At 38.9% G+C, this 17,747-nt stretch overlaps 2 protein-coding genes across 2 annotated transcripts in view; both read right to left on the reverse strand.

Moving 5' to 3' along the window:
• Positions 1-6,019, reverse strand: part of LOC116906140 (proline-rich receptor-like protein kinase PERK14) — a 133,659-nt gene extending 127,640 nt beyond the window's left edge. The window contains exon 1 of the mRNA XM_032909128.1: positions 5,976-6,019. Coding sequence (XP_032765019.1) covers positions 5,976-6,019 — 44 coding nt within the window. The remainder of the gene's footprint in view (positions 1-5,975) is intronic.
• A 124-nt stretch (positions 6,020-6,143) lies between these two features.
• On the reverse strand, positions 6,144-17,364 carry Ccdc196 (coiled-coil domain containing 196). Its single transcript, XM_032909130.1, is given in 11 exon segments — positions 6,144-6,216; positions 8,958-9,051; positions 12,310-12,378; positions 12,381-12,474; positions 12,828-12,887; positions 13,367-13,450; positions 13,615-13,692; positions 14,938-14,988; positions 15,799-15,895; positions 17,066-17,218; positions 17,318-17,364. Coding segments are annotated over 11 exon segments (900 nt in total).
• Positions 17,365-17,747: the final 383 nt, after the last annotated feature.

Here is a 17,747-nt window from a genome sequence, read left to right on the forward strand (position 1 = left end):
TACATGTGTGGCACACACACACACACAAAAGATTTTAAAAGTATTTTTAAAAATCTAAATAAGGTCATGATATTGTTTTTATTATCAAAGAAACATCTTGTAACATGAATACTAATAAAACTAATGATATTTCAAACATAAATATTCCCATGCTCACCAATTCAGTTCACCATAATTTGAATAAGGCATAAGAATACCTTAAGTGTAGACATACTCTAACTCAATAGAAAGATATATCTGTGTTTTTGTTTTTCTTCTGCGGGAGGTATATCCCAGACTGGCCTCAAACTCACTACATAGTCAAGGGATACAAGGGATAACCTTGAACTTCTAATCCTGCTGCCTCTACTTTCTAAGTGCTAGAATTATAGGTTTATATGCTCTGTAATTTAAATTGATGCTTGGTTTGTCATTTAATCTCTTAAGAGTTTTGGTAGCTGCTAATCTTTTGGCTAAGTTAACCAAATACATTTATTTATGCCCATAAGCCTGAGAACCATGTCCTTCATTTATCAGAGTTTGACACCACTTAGTAAATGGCCAGTCAGTCTAGCAAATGACTTTGTATTGCCATCAGTGAAAGCCAGAGGCTGATGCGAAATCTTTGTGTGATGTATTGAAGAAACTGAAATTTTTAGAGCATTTGAAGGAAGGAAAGATGATGAACCTGAGTGTTCTTGAACTCGCAATACCAAGCTTCAGAGACAATGATATCAGTATTCAGCCAAGGTTAACCCTGAATGCATGACCTACCTCCTTGCTTCCTGTGTCCTGAGTAGTTCTGGTTTACAGGTATGTACCACCGTGTCCAGCAAAACAGGACTCATTTCTAAAGAAAATGAAAACCTCTGCTAGCAAGCAAACCAGATTATTTCAGACCTTAATTAACAAAAAAGTAGGTATTCATATACCAATCTCAAATCGTAATAGCGGTAAAAAAATGTTAATACACACTCAAAGGGTACTCTTAATACAGTGTTAAAGTTAGGAGTCTAAGGCCCTCAGGTTAAATGAAAAAGTTCAAGGGAGTCAGCAGTAGTTAGATTTTATATTATTATGTTCTGTTCTCATGGCTCTGTCTAATGTAATTGGTTTCAAAAATCTCAGGTCTGCCAGTCTCTCAGGGTCTAAGTTAAGAGGTGGTTTTCTTGAAACAGAATGTGGATTATATACTCAGCTAACTGTTGGCAGAACATGAAACTAATCATCTCAGGGCTTTGGAGACGCTTGTTTTTATAGTCAGAGGGGAAAGATGAGTTAGGCTGGAGTGTGGGCGGGCAGTAATATCTGCACTCTGGTAACCAGCGCTGGCTTGAATTAACTAGAAGTCTTTGGACACTTTTCAAGCTATCTGACGTTCAGTTTCTTCTCTTGTAAAGTGAAGGAATTTTACACTTAAATTGCTAATATTCTGTGAACCCATAAACCTTTTCCAGTTGAAAAGTACATTTCAAAAAAATCTTCCAGAGTTCAGTGAGGTGGCTTAGCACCTGCCCCCAACCCTGATAACTGGAGTTTGTTCCCCAGGACCCATATGATGGAGAGAGAACTAGAACTGACCTCCACAGCACACCACACATACATACTTGTTTTCAGGAAAAGTTACCTTTCTCCTATCTGCGTGCAGTTTCCTTTACTCCAGTAATTGTCTCCTTTACTGTGCAGAAGCTTACTTCGATTACATCCCATTTGTCAATTATTGCCATTTCCTCCTGAGTTATTGAAATCCTATTCTGGAGGCCATTGCCGGTTTCTGTATCTTCAGGTGTTTTCCATATGATTTCTTCAGGCATGTCAATTTTTGATCCATTTTTAATAGATTTTTATGCAGAGAATGTAGAGAAAGAGGTCATTTCAGCCTTGTTCATGTGCTATCTAGTCTTCATAGCCCCATTTTTTGAGGAGGTGTCTTCTAACAGAGGCTTTGGGTACCTTTGTCAAGAGTCAGATGACCGTAGATATTTGGATGTATTTCTGAGTCCTCTGACGTTGTATTGGTCTATGTGACTGTTTCTATGATGATACAATATTGGTTTGTTACTGTGGCTTCCTAAATCAGATATCCTGTTACTTTTAGCATTGCTCACTCTGCTTAGAATTGCTTTGACTACTCAGAGTCTTTTATGCTTCTCCTTGAATTTCATGTTTCTTTTTTTTTCTAGTTCTGTGAAGAATTTTGCTGGAATTTTGATAATATTTGATAAGATGTCAATATTCTGAATATATAAAGAAGTCAAAAGGTTAAACACTAAAATGTAAATTTAAATATTCTTTTCAATAAAAGAAAAAACAATGATTCAATCAGTACATGATCAAGTGAATTTAAAAGAAAATAGTTCTTGAAGTATAAGTAGCCAGTAAATGCATGGCAGGAAAACACCTCAATTCCTTAACTGTAAGGAAATCAGATTTAAACCACACACTAAGATTCCATCTCAGCTCAGTAAGAATGACTATCATCAAGGAAACAAACAAATGTTGCCAAGAATGTAGCAGGAAGGAGACAGAATAACTTATACACTGTTGGTGGAGAAATAAATTTATCAGCTAATAATGGAAATCAATGTGGAGAGTACTCAAAAATTTAAATATAAGGTCGAGCAAAATGGCTCAACAACTAAAATCAGTTGTCATGTGTCTGACCAGAGTTCCATCCCTGGAGTTCTGTGTTTTCCTTTTGACCTTTACACATAACACCATGGCACATACCCCCCCCCCCCACACACACACACACACACACACACACACACACACACACACACACACACACACACACACTTTAAAAAAGCTAAGAATAAGACTACTACCTGATCTTGTATACTACTCCTGAGTATATGCAAAGGCCCAGAATTAACGTACAGTAGAAATACCTGCACAGGCTTGTCTATTGCAACACTGCTTATAAAAGCTAAATTGTAGAATCAGCCTAGGGTCCCATTGAGGGAAAACAGGTGAAAGAAATGTACATTTATGTGGAGGATTATTGGGCCATAAAAGTTAAATTATATCATTTGTGGGGAAATGGATGTAGTACGATAAGAGATAGATTGCTTTTAAGTGAAATAAGCTAGACAGTGAAGGAGAAGGGTTTAGAGTTGTGAAGGTTAATGTGGTCCAGCTACTCTGCGTAGACGTGTGAAGGTGTCAGATGAAACCCATCACCTCATGCAATTATTATGTGCTGATATTTTGAAATTTATCTTTAAAATTCACTTAAAACATTTTTTTAAGAATTATTTATTTTACAAGTACACTGTAGCTGTCTTCAGACACACCAGAAGAGGACCTCAGATCCCATTACAAATGGTTGTGAGCCACCATGTGGTTGCTGGGACTTCAACTCAGAACCTCTGGAAGAACAGTCAGTGCTTCTAACCACTGAGCCACCTCTCCAGCCCCCTCATTTTAACATGTTTTAATTGAAATAGAATTACATCACTTCAATTTTCTTCCTCCCTTTCCTCACTCCAGGCCCTTCAAGTGCCTTCCTTCCAACCCCTTCTATGTCTTCTCAAGCTGATAGTCTCTTTTTCCTTGAATATTATTATTAAAATGCATAAATGTATATTTGTATGCATATGCACACATATAAAACCTGCGGAGCCTGTGTTGTGTGTGTGTGTGTGTGTGTGTGTGTGTACATATTGTTTCAGGGCTGACCACTCTACATCAGGCAACCAGCAGGGGAGCTCATCCCTAATTTTCCTTCTTTCAGCAGTTACTGGTTACCTGTAACATTTCTAAGGGGGCTGGAGAAGGGTACCAAGTGCACACTACTCTTCCAGAGGGAGTCTAAATTCGGTTCCCAACACCCACAGCAGATGGCTCATAATTGGAACTACGGCTCCATGGGAATATAATGCCTCTGTTCTCTGCAGACACCAGCAGGAGCATCCATGTGCATGACCCACCCCTCACCGTGAGATATATAATTAAAATAACTTGAAAATTATTTTTAAAAAATAAAATGCATTTTAAAAATTTAGCCTTCACCTCAATGAAAAAAAAAAAAAACAATCAATTGGCTTACTTAGCTTATTACCAGGAAAGTAGTATTTTTTTCATTACTTTTGTTTATTTTAATCAAAATACTTGAATGAACAACTTGGTCACTTGGCCCCATGAACTTAGGAAAGGCTTGACAACTGCAGAGGTATATAGAATTTCTTTGCCTTTAATGGCAAACAAAAAGTAGAGAAAGGTTGCTTCAAAGGCACATACCATAGGGCTTAGTACTTACTGCTCGGCCCCTATGCACATCTCCCAAAACAGCACTACTAGCTATGGGCTATGTGCTCATTTGACACTTGAGCTTTGGGGACCACTTTCATATGTAAGCTATAACAAATCCTTGTACAATATCATTTAATAGACTTCCATTAAATCCTAGACACTGTGTAAACTGGTTAAAATGGAGAGATGAGCAAAGCATAGTTCTATGTCTCAGGGTTCATCATCTGGTGGGGGAGAGATCTGGGTAAATCAAGAATTACAATATAATCATTAAGTGCTACAATATAAGAACTGAGAATAAGAATTCTCAAATCTAGCTAGATGTGGTAATGCGTGTCTTTAATCCCTCATTCTAAAGGTAGAGGCCAGCCTGGTCTACATATCGAGTTCCAGAAGATCCGGTGCTACAGAGTGAGACCCTGTCTAAAAACAAAACAAAATTCAAACCTGAATGAACATTAGAATTTTCTGAGGATCTTGCCTTATCGCTCAAAATTTTTGATTTAAATAACCTGGGGAGTGAAAATATGCTATTTGTCAGAGTCTACAGGGAAATCCTAATATAGAGTAAGGATTTTGAATCACTGGGATAGAAGAAAGATAACAAACTTAGTTCTTCAGAAAAGTGGAAGCCCGGCATTTTAGTAACTAGTACTCAGGAGGCTGAGGCACGTGGATCTCTGTGAGTTCAAGGTCTAGTGAGGTCCAGGAGAGCCAATGCAGCGTAGTGACATTCTGTCTCAAAAAAACGAAAAACAAACAAAAAACAGCAAACCATACTCTACAAGTATAGGGGCCAGTGTTCACATCCCCAGAATGTGAAAGAGCATCTCCCACAGCAAGGTGGGAAGTAGACACAGTGGAATCGCCCAGAAGCTCTCGGGCCAATTAGCCTGGTCTGTGCATTAGTGATGAATAACACATCCTGTCTCAAACAAGATGGAAGGTTTGATCTCTGACCTCTACATGTACACCACAGCGCATGCGCGCACTTACATGAAGATTAAAAACAAAACGGGCAATCGTCGAGCAGAAAAGGGGAAAAGAATATTTCAGCTTTGTACCTAGAACTCATGATCCATTGGTCTAACTGGAAATAGTTCCGAAGAACTTACTATAGGACTCTGAGGGAAAGGAAAACGGTGTGCGTTGAGACTGGGGAGCTAGGCAGGAGTCAGATCAACTGTTGTCTGTGAAGGAATTTGAACTTAATAATAAAAAGTGATGGGGAGTGATGTAATCTAATTTCTCTTTAAGAAAAAAAATAGCTTGTGTGGTGCTGTGAGAGATGGATTAGAAAGCCTGGAAGGGGGCTGGGGATTTAGCTCAGTGGTAGAGCGCTTACCTAGGGAAGCGCAAGGCCCTGGGTTGGTCCCCAGAAAAAAAAAAAGAAAAAAAAAAAAAAAAAAAAAAAAAAAAAAAGAAAGCCTGGAAGCAGGAATGCCAATTCACAGACTGTGGCGACTCAGGCAGGAAAGGGGGCCTAAACTCAAAACAGTAATACTAGTGAGTATAAGGAATCAAGGAATAGATCAAAGCAATGCCACGTGAACGAGCAAGAGCCATCCAGGGATAGCGTTTTCTTTATTTTTCACCTACTGCTTACTCGCCAGCAGTGATCAGGAAATACCTCAGTGGTAGAAAAATGTCTTTCTATGAATTTAGCTATAGTTTATAAACAATGTGAAATCCAGTCATTTCACCCAAAATTTACCAACATAACTAGTGGCTGTTTACAATACCTAGACTGAAGCCCCAACACGCTTAGGGCCAAAATGAGCAACATCGCTCCCACAGTTTGGTGGTAGAATGGAAGAACGGAACTAAAATAAAGGTTTGAGAGATTTTAGTGAACAGAAAGGCCGTACCTAGTCTTCGCATCTGTCCAAAGCAAATGTAGTGAAAACCTTCTAATCCTTCAGAGCTTCATCTGGCATTGACTTCAGAAAAAAGAGCCTCTGTCCTACATCATCATGTGACTTTCTCTAGTTCCTTCTTGTAGCTCTTTGATCCTGAGATTCTCTTTAAAATAGGAGAACAAGAGGGGCGGGGGCGGAGTTAAAACTGTTGTTTGCAAATGTAAACAATGATAAATTAGAATGCATAGTAAATGTATTGCAGGGCTGGGGTTGCTTACAAAACAGCTCTTGGCTGCCATGCACAGGGCCATGGGTTGGATTCTCAACACGGCCAAAGTAGATCGATAAATGTATAAACGAAGAAATATTTTGCAAAAATCTATACCCGTTAGCTAAGCCTTTTAAAGTTGGAGTGGTTTTGTTGCAGAAAGTTGTTCTTTCACCATGTTAAGTGCATTTCTGTTGGTTGTTGCTCTCTCCATGGTTGTGGTGCCCATTCTACCTGAAGGAAAGCATTTGGAAAATGAGGTCTATTAACATTCATCATGGCATTATCTACTCATATAACTGTAAGACTAATGATAGCATTGATACAAAGTTTTAAATTGCTGTTTTAGAAAATAAGGGAAAATTTTAAATTTGTAGTGGTAGACATTTTTTTCCTATTAAAAGCTTTTGTTCTATAGTGGAAAAACTCATTTCAGAATTACATGTAAACAAAAATTTTTAAAATTTTGAGTGCCTACAGAAATGAATCTCAATCATTTGAAAGAAGTGGGATGGGGTTGGGGATTTAGCTAAGGGGTAGAGCGCTTGCCAAGCGCAAGGCCCTGGGTTCGGACCCCAGCTCGAAAAAAAAAAAAAAAAAAAAAAGAAAAGAAAAAGAAAAAAAAGAAAGAAGTGGGATGATAAACCAACTCCATATAGGTACACTATGCAAACATATAGTCCACAAAATAGTTGTGTAGTTAAAAACGAAAACGAAAACAAAAACGCCCAAGATATAAAGGTAGGGGCTCAGCAATTCAGGCAGGATGAATAATATACAGGCTGAAACAGGAGGCAAGAAAGGAAAAATTGTAAGGTGTTTCATAGCAAGCATGTCTAGGTTAGGTCTAAACTAGAGGAATCCTGTTAAATTTGAATTTTAGTACACAGTAAATTTTAGTTCATGTTCCATGTAAAATTTGAGAAACCGATAATTATTCATTGCTTAGCTGAAATTCAAATCTATCTTTTAAAAGAAAATGAAAACCCCACTTCAGATATTTTGCTCCTCTCCTGAGCACTTAGAATGAGCAGGTGGGATCATTGTCACCCATTAAAACTGTCTTAATGAGGATGCAATTTGCTTTTTAAATTTTTAACTAAATTCATGTTTAGGGGGAAAAACTAACTTTATTCTTCCTGTCTAAACTTGTGTAAGATTTTATGGAAAATAGAAAAAAAGATCTCAAATTAGTTTCATCGCCCATTAATATATCTTTAAATGTTTGAAGGGTTCAGGTTGCCTCAAAGCTTCTAGAATACTTAAGAGCAATGCTTTGGTGAAAGATCCAGATTTGAGCTAGTTGTGGTTTCAGCCTCTGCCTCCCAAAATTTTAGCCATCAGGAGGAGAAATTAAAGAAGGGAAGAAAAGGAGAAAGGTGAGAACAGAGGATTAGCGAGTAAATGGGCTCCCAGGCGTATTGGTTTTCCACTTCCCTGAGCTTCAGTGTCAATTAGGAATGTAACACAGTATCCGGCCTTCAGGTTCTTCTAAGGAGAACCTTCTGGAGAGCTCAAAGAAAGCTAAGAGCCTTGGATATGGGGGAATGGTGGTCAAAATCAAGTATGGGATCCCAGTTACATTATTACCGAAGATTATTGCTGAAGACAAATCATCAGAATTTAGAGATTTCTTGGTGCCTGTGCTCTCTGTGACAGGTGATTAGCGAAGGTCACAAACTGCAGTCTTGCCACAGCACAAGTAGTGGGGGAGGGCCGACACAAATCCTGAGCTGAATTCTAAGTAAACCCTTTCACATGTGCCATATCTCTGTGGGGTAGGGGAAGGAAAGACTTATCCTAGAGTGTGAACAACAGAAACACTTTCTTGTATATCAGATGATCAGATGCCCGGAGCTTCAGGGAATTCCCCAAATAGGGATTTGCTTGAACCGTAACAAAGTCTCTATTTATTTGCCGACAAAATAGAAGGCACCATTAACTCAGCCAGGCAGCACAATGAACAGGGGACAAAGGATTTTTGGCCAAGAGCATGGAGCAAAACTTCCTTCTGTTTGGAAAGACCTGAGATGGAAAGACCTGTATCTGCTTGATTTGCCAAAGAGGTGTGTCCAAAATTACGTGCCACCTTCCTCTAAGCCAAGTCTAAGCAACTCAATTCTTTTGAAACTAGAGGAACCAGAACACTGTCCAAAAGGACTATTGAGTACTTGACCTTCAAGTAGTCCCTGTGTCCAACTTATTTTTACTTCAGTGCCCTAATTGCCTGATTTATTTGTAGTAGAGAGAAAAGGTGTTAGGCAAGAATTATGGAGGAAGTAGGCAATTGCTTTCGTTTTTTGTTTCTTTGTTCAGAATGGTGTGAACTAATTCAGGGAGGGTAATAATAATAGTTAAGGGTTGCACAACGGAACACCGTGTTTAATCTTTAATCAAGGCTGCCAGTAATACATCTTGATGCCATATAGCACGACACAACACATCAATAAGTTGTTCCTTCATTTTTCATTTGGTTTATAAATGTGGCACATTTTGTCCTCGGGGTAATAGAAAGCCAGTCGTCTCCTACAGCATTTCACATTTCCCGAATCACCATTTGTTATGGACGTGGCTTAGATGTGGTGGGTGCCACCTACCGGACTAAATACATAATTACAGGCCTTCCAACCCTTTGTAAACATTCTCTAAAAACAGCCTCAGGGGCCGTGATTCTTCTTTGGGAGGAGGACACTATAGAGTTAAGTTTAGAGTCCCATCATAATTTTTAGGCCTGGAAGAGACATAAGAAATCAAACTTTAATACCACCATTGTGTCGTTCAGCCTAGAACCCAAGCTTTAACTACGGACACAGAAACCCGGTTTTCTGAGTTTGCTTCTTGTTCCGTAGTGCAGATCTTACAGAGCCGTTACAAGGGTTACACTTAGCGAGAGGCCGTTAAAGTGCCCTGTTACGTGTGCTGGCTGTAAATATGAGATAGAGGAAAAACTTGAATCAAGTAACTTGCCCACGTGGTGTAAGGGCCACAGCACATATATCTGACTCCAGAGTCATGTTTTCCCATTGAAATAAAACGTCTCAAGGTTTGGCATTGAAATACTTTTAGGTGACACCTATAATGAATTTAAGAGGTGTTATAACATGGCTTTAAATCCTGTAAATCACAGTGGAAAAATATTTTGAATTGAACTCTCAACCCAGGGTGACATGGCCTCAGTACCTGACTCCCTGACTACCCTCTCCAAGCTCTGTACTTGATAGAACCGAGGAGAAAGTTTAAAGTCGATTCCTGTTTCTTTAAAACTCTCTGTCTTGTTAACCTTACTTTCCAAGAGTGATAAAACAGGCCTCGGGCTTGACCATCTTTCTAGAGCTCGTTTTTCTATTTCATCATTGTTAAACTTACTTGTGAAAACTATATTGTTTCTTCACTTAGTAATAACAAATTTCGCGGCCGAGCGCGGTAGGTAGCTGGTGATACTGACTCCTCGGAGGCTGAGGTAGGAGGAGGATCACTGTAAGTTTGGGGTCAAGAGGAACCACATCGTCAGTTCCAGACTAGCCTAGGCTATGGAGTGAGATCCTTATTTGGTTTAACTGGTTTTGTGTTCAGTAAATGTATGAATGAGAATAAAGACCACCTGAGCAGCAGAAGGGAATGAACAGTAAGAGGCAGCGCCCAGAGGAGTTGAGAAAATCGTGCACGAGTCCCCCTGCCGATAATCCTGTATTCTAACAATTCTCCCGTCGTCTTAGTTCATTTTCTGTCCTGAGAAAACCAGTCCGACCAAAAGCAACTTAGGGAAGAAAGGGCTTAACACGTCCTAATGTCAGTCCATCATGAAGGGAAGTTAGAGCAGGAGTTCAAGGCAGGAGCTTGGAGGTAGGAATTAAAGCCAAAACCATGGGAGAAAATTGCTTACTGGCTTACTCAGCCCATTTTTTTTTTTTTTAAATAACCCAAGGCTGCCAGCCCAGGGGTGGTACTGTCACAGAAGAGTGGGCCCTCCCAAATCAGCCATTAATAAAGAAAATGCCCCTAAAAGACTTGTCCATAGGCCAATTTGAGGGAAACATTTTTCTCTGAGGCTTCCTTCTCCCAGATAATTCTATCTTGTATATCAAATTGACAAAAAACAAACAAACAAACAAACAAAAAACTAACAGCACGCCCATGATAAGAACTAGCATGTGTTTTTTTAAATAATAATAAAAAACTAGAGTTTATCAACAAGTCAACATAACAAAATCAATGACTGTTGGGTTTCAGATCCATTTGGGCTCAAATAAAACAAAAGATTTTTGAGTATGTGTAGGCATATATGCAGTCAGTAAAACACGGCATCAGCGGATCTCTCCTGCCCATGGCTGTGGTAATGTGCAGTGGCTGAACACTATACAAACCTATTACTTTGTTTGCTAAGAGTGAAGGAGAATGGAACAAAAGTATAGACCTGTGGGCTGCCGCAATTGAAACTGATTCAGTGCTCTCCATGTGTGTAGAGAGGTCTCCTGAGGCACTCAGACAGAATGGATTCACTAACAAGGGGCTGACTCAAATCTGGAATTTAAAGAACTGTTTCCTTACTCTATGGATCCCTAGAGATGATCTCTGGCTAATTTTCAATACCATAAAAACAGAGCCTTCTGTTTTCCTCGTACTACTTCTTTGTCTTTTAATTTTTGTATATTAATGACTTAATGACTCCAGGTTCGTTCTTTCTGACTTCCTGCTGTCCTATTCTCAAAATATAGATAGAAAGAAAAATATGTGTGGAATTCTGCCTGAGCATATATAGACGATCCAGTTTTCTCGGTGTTCCTAACTTTATCTATTAACAAAGATTGAATGCCACATGCCTGGACCAGGTTGTACTAAGTCGCTCCATTCTGTTAAATGTTTTTTTTTAATAATAATGACCTGTTCACATATTGTGTCAAGGAACAGATAAGAAGCAGTCTAGGGAATTTAGATATTCTGGAAATACTGAAAATATTGACTACTGTTATTCCCCAGTGAAGTCCTGTCCCGTTCTGAAAGCCTGGGGGAGAAATCACTCCAAGGCCTCAGGAACATGAGCATTTATATGTGTCCTAATCAAATGGTTAATTGTCACCTCCTGGACACTGACAACCCAGTTTCCAATGGATTCCAGGAACACGTCTATAACCCACCTCCACTAAATAGCCCTTCTCTCATACGTTATCCCGCTTCTGACTGACTTATTTTGCATTCTCTTCAGCTTGCTCAAGATCAAATTAACAGCTGACAATTAGATCTTATGTGTGTGTGCAGTGTTTGTAAGGCAGTCAAGCTCTCTAGGACCCAGACTGAGAAGAAGTTACATCCATAGTTACTAATGCTGGTAGAACATTGCCATTCTTGGAGTAGGATCTCGACAACAGGCCCCTTTTAGAAATATAGACTTCAGATTAATAGATTCTTGAAAATTTAAGAATCCTTCCCCTGCCCATCATAACCATGACTTTACTTTTTCCGAACTACCAAGATTCTTCTATGAAACCACAAAATCTTTAGGGGAAATCACTGACAGTTCCAGAAAAGTATCTGAATTGGTGAGTTCAGAGCCCTTACCAACTGTCTGTTGTCTCCTACACCATCAGTTCTGAAACATCTGTCTAGTCTAATGTGATTTATGAGATCAATTCTAGTTCTCAGGGGTGAAGGTGGAAAAGAAACTAATTTTTTTGAATATTAACTATTATCATCTATGTATCCTAAGGATATGGTATATTACTTTATTTTTATGAAGGAAAACTTGATTTCTGCCACGGAGATTCTTTACCTTAGAACAATAGCTTTTGAATCCACTATTAATAATAATCGTGAAGTTTTTTTATTTGTATCACATTTAACTTACCACCGTGTGCCAGACACTGTGGTGCTCACTGTTAAGTAATGGCACCGTCTATGTTAACAAACAAACAAACAAACCCTCAAACTATGCGCCTATGATACTCTACCCACCCTGAGGCCTCAGAAGATTCAAAGCTCCTTGCTTTGTCTCAAAATCGTGTTGTAGGTACAGGGATAACTCAAGTCATTGGTCTCCTCGTAGTTCCTCAGGGCTTCAATTTTCACCTCAATCACTTTGTCATGAAAGCCATTCCAAAAGAGGGCATTTTCCAACGCCTATAACACTGACTTTTCTAAATGTACTATTACCTGGGTTTCTTTATAGAGATGTTAAAATAAAGCCCTCAGGTTTTGTCTTTTAGAGTTATGAAGATGGTATTTGTCCTTTTCCCATAATTAGAAGTAGCTCATGGGAAGAAGTAGTTATTCAAAACTCTACAAAATTATCGAATATTGAGTATTTAAAAATATTCAAAGTAAATCCAGAAATATGTGACTTCTGCTCTCACACAATTCAGTTCTTTTAGCAAACAATGAGGATGGGAGGATTGGCCTTAACACATTGCAGTTAAACGTTCTATTTGTATGAACAAACACATCCCATGACCAGCCCTGGAAAACCTTAGTACCTGAGGGATGTTGGGTTGCTCCTCATATTTGACCCATTTTATTTTCCTCTGTTGCTTTTCCTGATGGAAGAAAGACCTTCTGGGTGACAAAGTAAATTGAGATAAAAATCAGTTTTTTCAAGAGCCTGAAACAACCTTATACAAAATTATAGTACAGGTTCACTGTTGGGTTGGTTTTTATTTCACAGTCTTAATTGACCTTGCCATGTAATGCATTCTCTAAAGACTAAGAAGGGAATGAACACTTCATTTTCTGTGAATGATTTGCTTTGGGAAGATAGAATGGAGATGTTATACCTCTAAATAGATTTCCAAGGAAAATCAACAAGTGCTCAGTGTGTATGGAATTGTCATTGTTGGTATGGATTTTCTCACTTTAGGATAACGAACACGATTTTTGCAGAAGCCTGTAATACAGTCTAATGTAAATACGGTATCCCAAGGGTACATGCATTATTTAGAGGCGTACCATATCTTAAGCAGATTAAAGATTAATGTTTCAATTCCAAAAACCACTACTGCTCAGAATGATGGTCTACCTTCCGTATGTCTCCCACTTTGTCGATGTCTGGTTTCTCTGACTCACTCTTGACCTTCCAAAGTGAGAAGGAGGATTTCTGAGCCTGATGGGAAAGATAAGAAATAAAGGGATAGACAAGTCCAGATGGGAAAATACAGTGTTTTCGCAGACCAGAAATCAAATATACCCCAAAAGTCCAGATCCCCAAATTAGCCTTGATTATAGAAGGGCAGCTTCCAACAGTATGGCATCAACTTGTCCACTCACCTTCCCATCTTGCATGTCTGCCTTGGACTTTTTTGGTAATGCTTTCTGTTGACCACGGAGCTCTTCTGACTCAAATGTCTGTGGAGAGAGATATTTTGGCAAAGCTTTAAATTAGTGATAATTATGAAGTCAAGGCCTTTGGCTCCTGCCAGTCAGCAACTTCTCAGGGCTCAAAATAGAAATCATGTACCTACCACAGGGATTCAAAATGGTTCCTTAATGTTCTTTATACTAATAACTATTAAGTGAACCAATATAATATGCGACTGACAGCAAAACTTCTCATTTTATTACTTACTCTCACCACTACAGTACAGTCCTTCCTGTTGAATCTTCACAAGTCTGGGGATTGTTCTTATCATCGATGAAATTGTGACTTTGGCTCTCTTACACAATTTAGTTAAACCGCTTGTTTATGGTAATACAGCTACAGAAATACAGGGAACTAGAGATAAAACCAGGTCTTTCTGACTCCGAAGCCTGTGTTGTTAGCCATTGTGAATACTGCCCTTGTCCATTTCTCCTTGTATAAAGGTTAAACATTACGTATAGAGACCAAAAATGAGTTAAAAAATAATGTAATTAAAAACATAAGCTGATACCTAACAGTATCATGACTGGGGCTGAATAAAAGAAAGTCGGGGAGGCTCTGTTTGACACAGAGGAAGCAAGGGCTTTTCTGAAGAGGTGACAGTTAAGCTGAGGTCTGAAGGATGAGAGTAAGTAATCATGAGAAAATGACTTTGTAGGCGGGAGTAAGTAAAGCAAGAGCAAAGACCTTCAGCTAAGAAAAGACAAGTTTGATATACAGCAAGGAGGCCCTTTGTGGTAGTTGTAGAGAGAGCAGGGGAGCGCTCGTGTCTCTGTGAGTTCCTATGAGCATTAGTCCTATTGGGTTGGGAAGACCAACTGATGTCCTCCACCACCACTGGTCTCACAATCTTCTGTACAGATCCCTGAGCCTTGGGGATTTGAGAAGAGTTGGGGGAGGGGAAACATGATCAAAATATATAGTATTAAAAATAATAAAAATCCATGTCACAAGAAAGAAAGAAGGATGGAGAGAGAGGAAGACTTTTAAGATGGGTACAGACCAATTAAGTCACAGCAAGGTGAGCAGTAAAGGGTTTTCATCAGATAACTGAAATAAGTTGAATGTTTTTAAAAATATGACTTTGTTGTGCAAATAGAGCATCTCTGGAAGCATGACGTGAAAAGCCGAATGTAAGGGGCCAGAGGAATGAGAGGGTTGTTTGTTTGTTTGTTTGTTTGTTTTTGCATTATCTGTAGGACAGTACTTTTGAGAGATCCTTAGAGGCACACCTTGTTCGATAGCATCTCCAATTCCTTCCGAAGCATCTCGTTTTTCTTTTCCTATTAGAAGAGGAAGAATCAAACAAACAGATGTGTTTGTCTGACTGCTAAGTAAGTTAGAAAAAAACAACTGTTTAATTAATGGTAGAAAAGGGATTTGCAGACACAGTAAACCACAGAAGAAGGCAGTAAATAGGCCTTGCACTTCATACAGAAACTAAAATATGGTTTTGATGAGGACGACGATGATGATGGTGGTGGTGATGGTGGTAAAAAAGTTATTTCAAACAATAACTTTTTATAGTGTTTATGGACTTTATCAGTAGAAATAAATTCTTAACTCTTAAGATGTTCTCATACGATACGTCTCTTGAGGGCTTAGATCGTTAACTTCTACTATCTAAAGGTCTTTTACATTACTGACTTCAAAAAGATCTACAACCCAAAACAAACCTTTTCTTTTGATAGGTGTTTTTAAATCCTTTAGAAATGACAGGAGTTAATATTCTTACATTCATCAACCACTAAGTGAAACCTTGTTTTTGTTTGTTTCGTTTTGAAGTCAAAAATGTAGATTCCACAGAGAAACTGTCTTGAAAAACCATAATAATAATAATAATAATAATAATAATAATAATAATAATAATAATAATAATAGTAGTAGTAGTAGTAATAATAACTTGCTAACTAGCCCCTGTTCTTTCCATCATCCAACCTGATTTCCTTAGCCTTGGATTTTGTAGATACAGGAAGAGACCAAAAGAGATACAGGTTTGAAGCATCAAAGACCAGAGATGAGTATTTGTTATTTCCATGTGACAACAGCGGTTCCAGAAGTTATGCCCTTAGCATGTTCTGATGACATCTCACCAGGTTCTGCTTCATTTCCTGGGCTTCCTTAATAAGCTCCTCGACTGAAGATTCATCACCTCCCCTCCCGGCCATGATCTGCCTCATGATCTGCAGACTAGAAGAAGAGAGAGAAACCATTGAATACATAGCCCTTTAAAAGGTAAACTTAATATCTGCAATCAGCCAGAGAGTATTCTTCCATGGAGGTTCAACGGAGGAGGCTGAAAACGCAGGAATTAGAGAGGTCCTGAACACCGCGAGTGTCCCTGGGATGATTCCACTCCCAGTTGACCTTAGTTGAGGGTGTATACTCAGTAATGAATTCTGTGCTCTTTAATATTCAAAACTTAGGTCTCCAACAGCCAGTGAAAGTGCTTTCCACCCTCTGAAAAGAATGTTTTAGTGTGTATGACTTGAGGGAAGGAGTGTTTCTGCCTCTATATAGAAGAAATTGAAAGTTTTGACATCTTTCAAATTAATTCCAGAATTATTCCCTGTCACACATCTGTCTGCTTCCTTCTACCCCTGTGAGTATCCAAATATGAATTAGTATCAAGTCTGACTATGAGAAGGATACTACTTAAAGGCAGTCATTAGTTTATGTTTGTGTTACTGCTCTTTTTCCTCCCTGGATCTGAGTAGAATGCCAGATCTAACATGATCTCTTGCTCCAAGAGTCTATATTGCTGGATTACAAACAGCTGGTGTTTGACCGCTGAGTTTCATTCTCCTCAAGTCTGAGTTTCCTAAGTGCTAATGATAAGGGTATAGAAAGAAGACAGACCAACTGAAGTGATATTTACTGTGATCAGAAAGGAAGCAGAGGCTTGGAAGTTCGTAGGAACAATTTCCCAGCAAAGATTTAAATTCTCACCTCCCTAACCCAAAGAGCTCCTAGACTCAGAAAGAAACCATCACCTTCCTGCTTAATATAGGAAGAACGGGTGTTTACCCTAAAGTGATTCTACCAACACAGATAGCAAAAGCACCAGTGATCAGGATAATATTGATGTGGCTATGCTGTTAAAGGCGCTCACCTGTTTCTTGGGTGTGCAATATGGGAAGAGAAACTGTAGATTGAGATGAGGGCCAAGTCATACTTAAAAACAAGTAAAATGAAGGGTTCCTATATGTCCTGCTTTTGCAGTGGGAAATTCTTTATATTCTACTGGAGCTGATTGTCCAAATTTATAAATAAAACAAACCAGTAATACTTATTACTAATCCTATGGTGGTTGCGTTCTACTGACTTTCTACCTCAAAGAAACTGAACGGGGACCCTTACCTCCTCTGCTTTTCCTCCAAGTTAGCCATTAACTTCTGCAATAAGAGATTGTTCTTATCTTCCAGAGGTTTCAGCATCTCTAGAAGTTCCTGCTTCCTTAACTTTAAGTCCTCGTTCAATTCTTTCAAGTAGCTGTCATATGTTTTAGGATTCCTGTGAGGACAGATACAATGATCTATCTGTACCTTGGGCCTTCCCAGCCCTTCCCCCTCCCAGGCAGCTGCCATTTCGCTTCCCCTACTAGAGACTCACCTTTTTGAGGACAAACCAGATTCTGAAGAGTTTGCACCACTTGTCATCTTGAAGGGAAATGCCTAACAATAAAGAGGCCTTCTGGAAACTATGTGCCTCCTTTCCCTATGCAGTTAAGACAGCATCTTGGGGCTGTTGTTGTTAGAGCTCCTATTGCACTGGACTGGTTTCAGCTACAGCTGAGGTCACAATAGCACCAAGACCACAAAGTCAGCAGATACTTTTAAGTGGCATCAGCAACTGTTCAATGACTGAAAATACCCTAACTACAATATTAACTCTTGTCTTAGGTTTAGCCAAGAACCCAAAGTTTTCTTCTGAAATCTTTGAATGAATAGGATAGAGTCATGGCGAGAGTGCTTACCTTATAAAATTACTGTTAGGTTAGAAAATGGCGATTTATTAAGAAGAACTCACTAACACTATGGTA

Source organism: Rattus rattus, chromosome 7 (genome assembly GCF_011064425.1).
Source record: "Rattus rattus isolate New Zealand chromosome 7, Rrattus_CSIRO_v1, whole genome shotgun sequence".
NCBI lineage: Eukaryota > Metazoa > Chordata > Mammalia > Rodentia > Muridae > Rattus > Rattus rattus.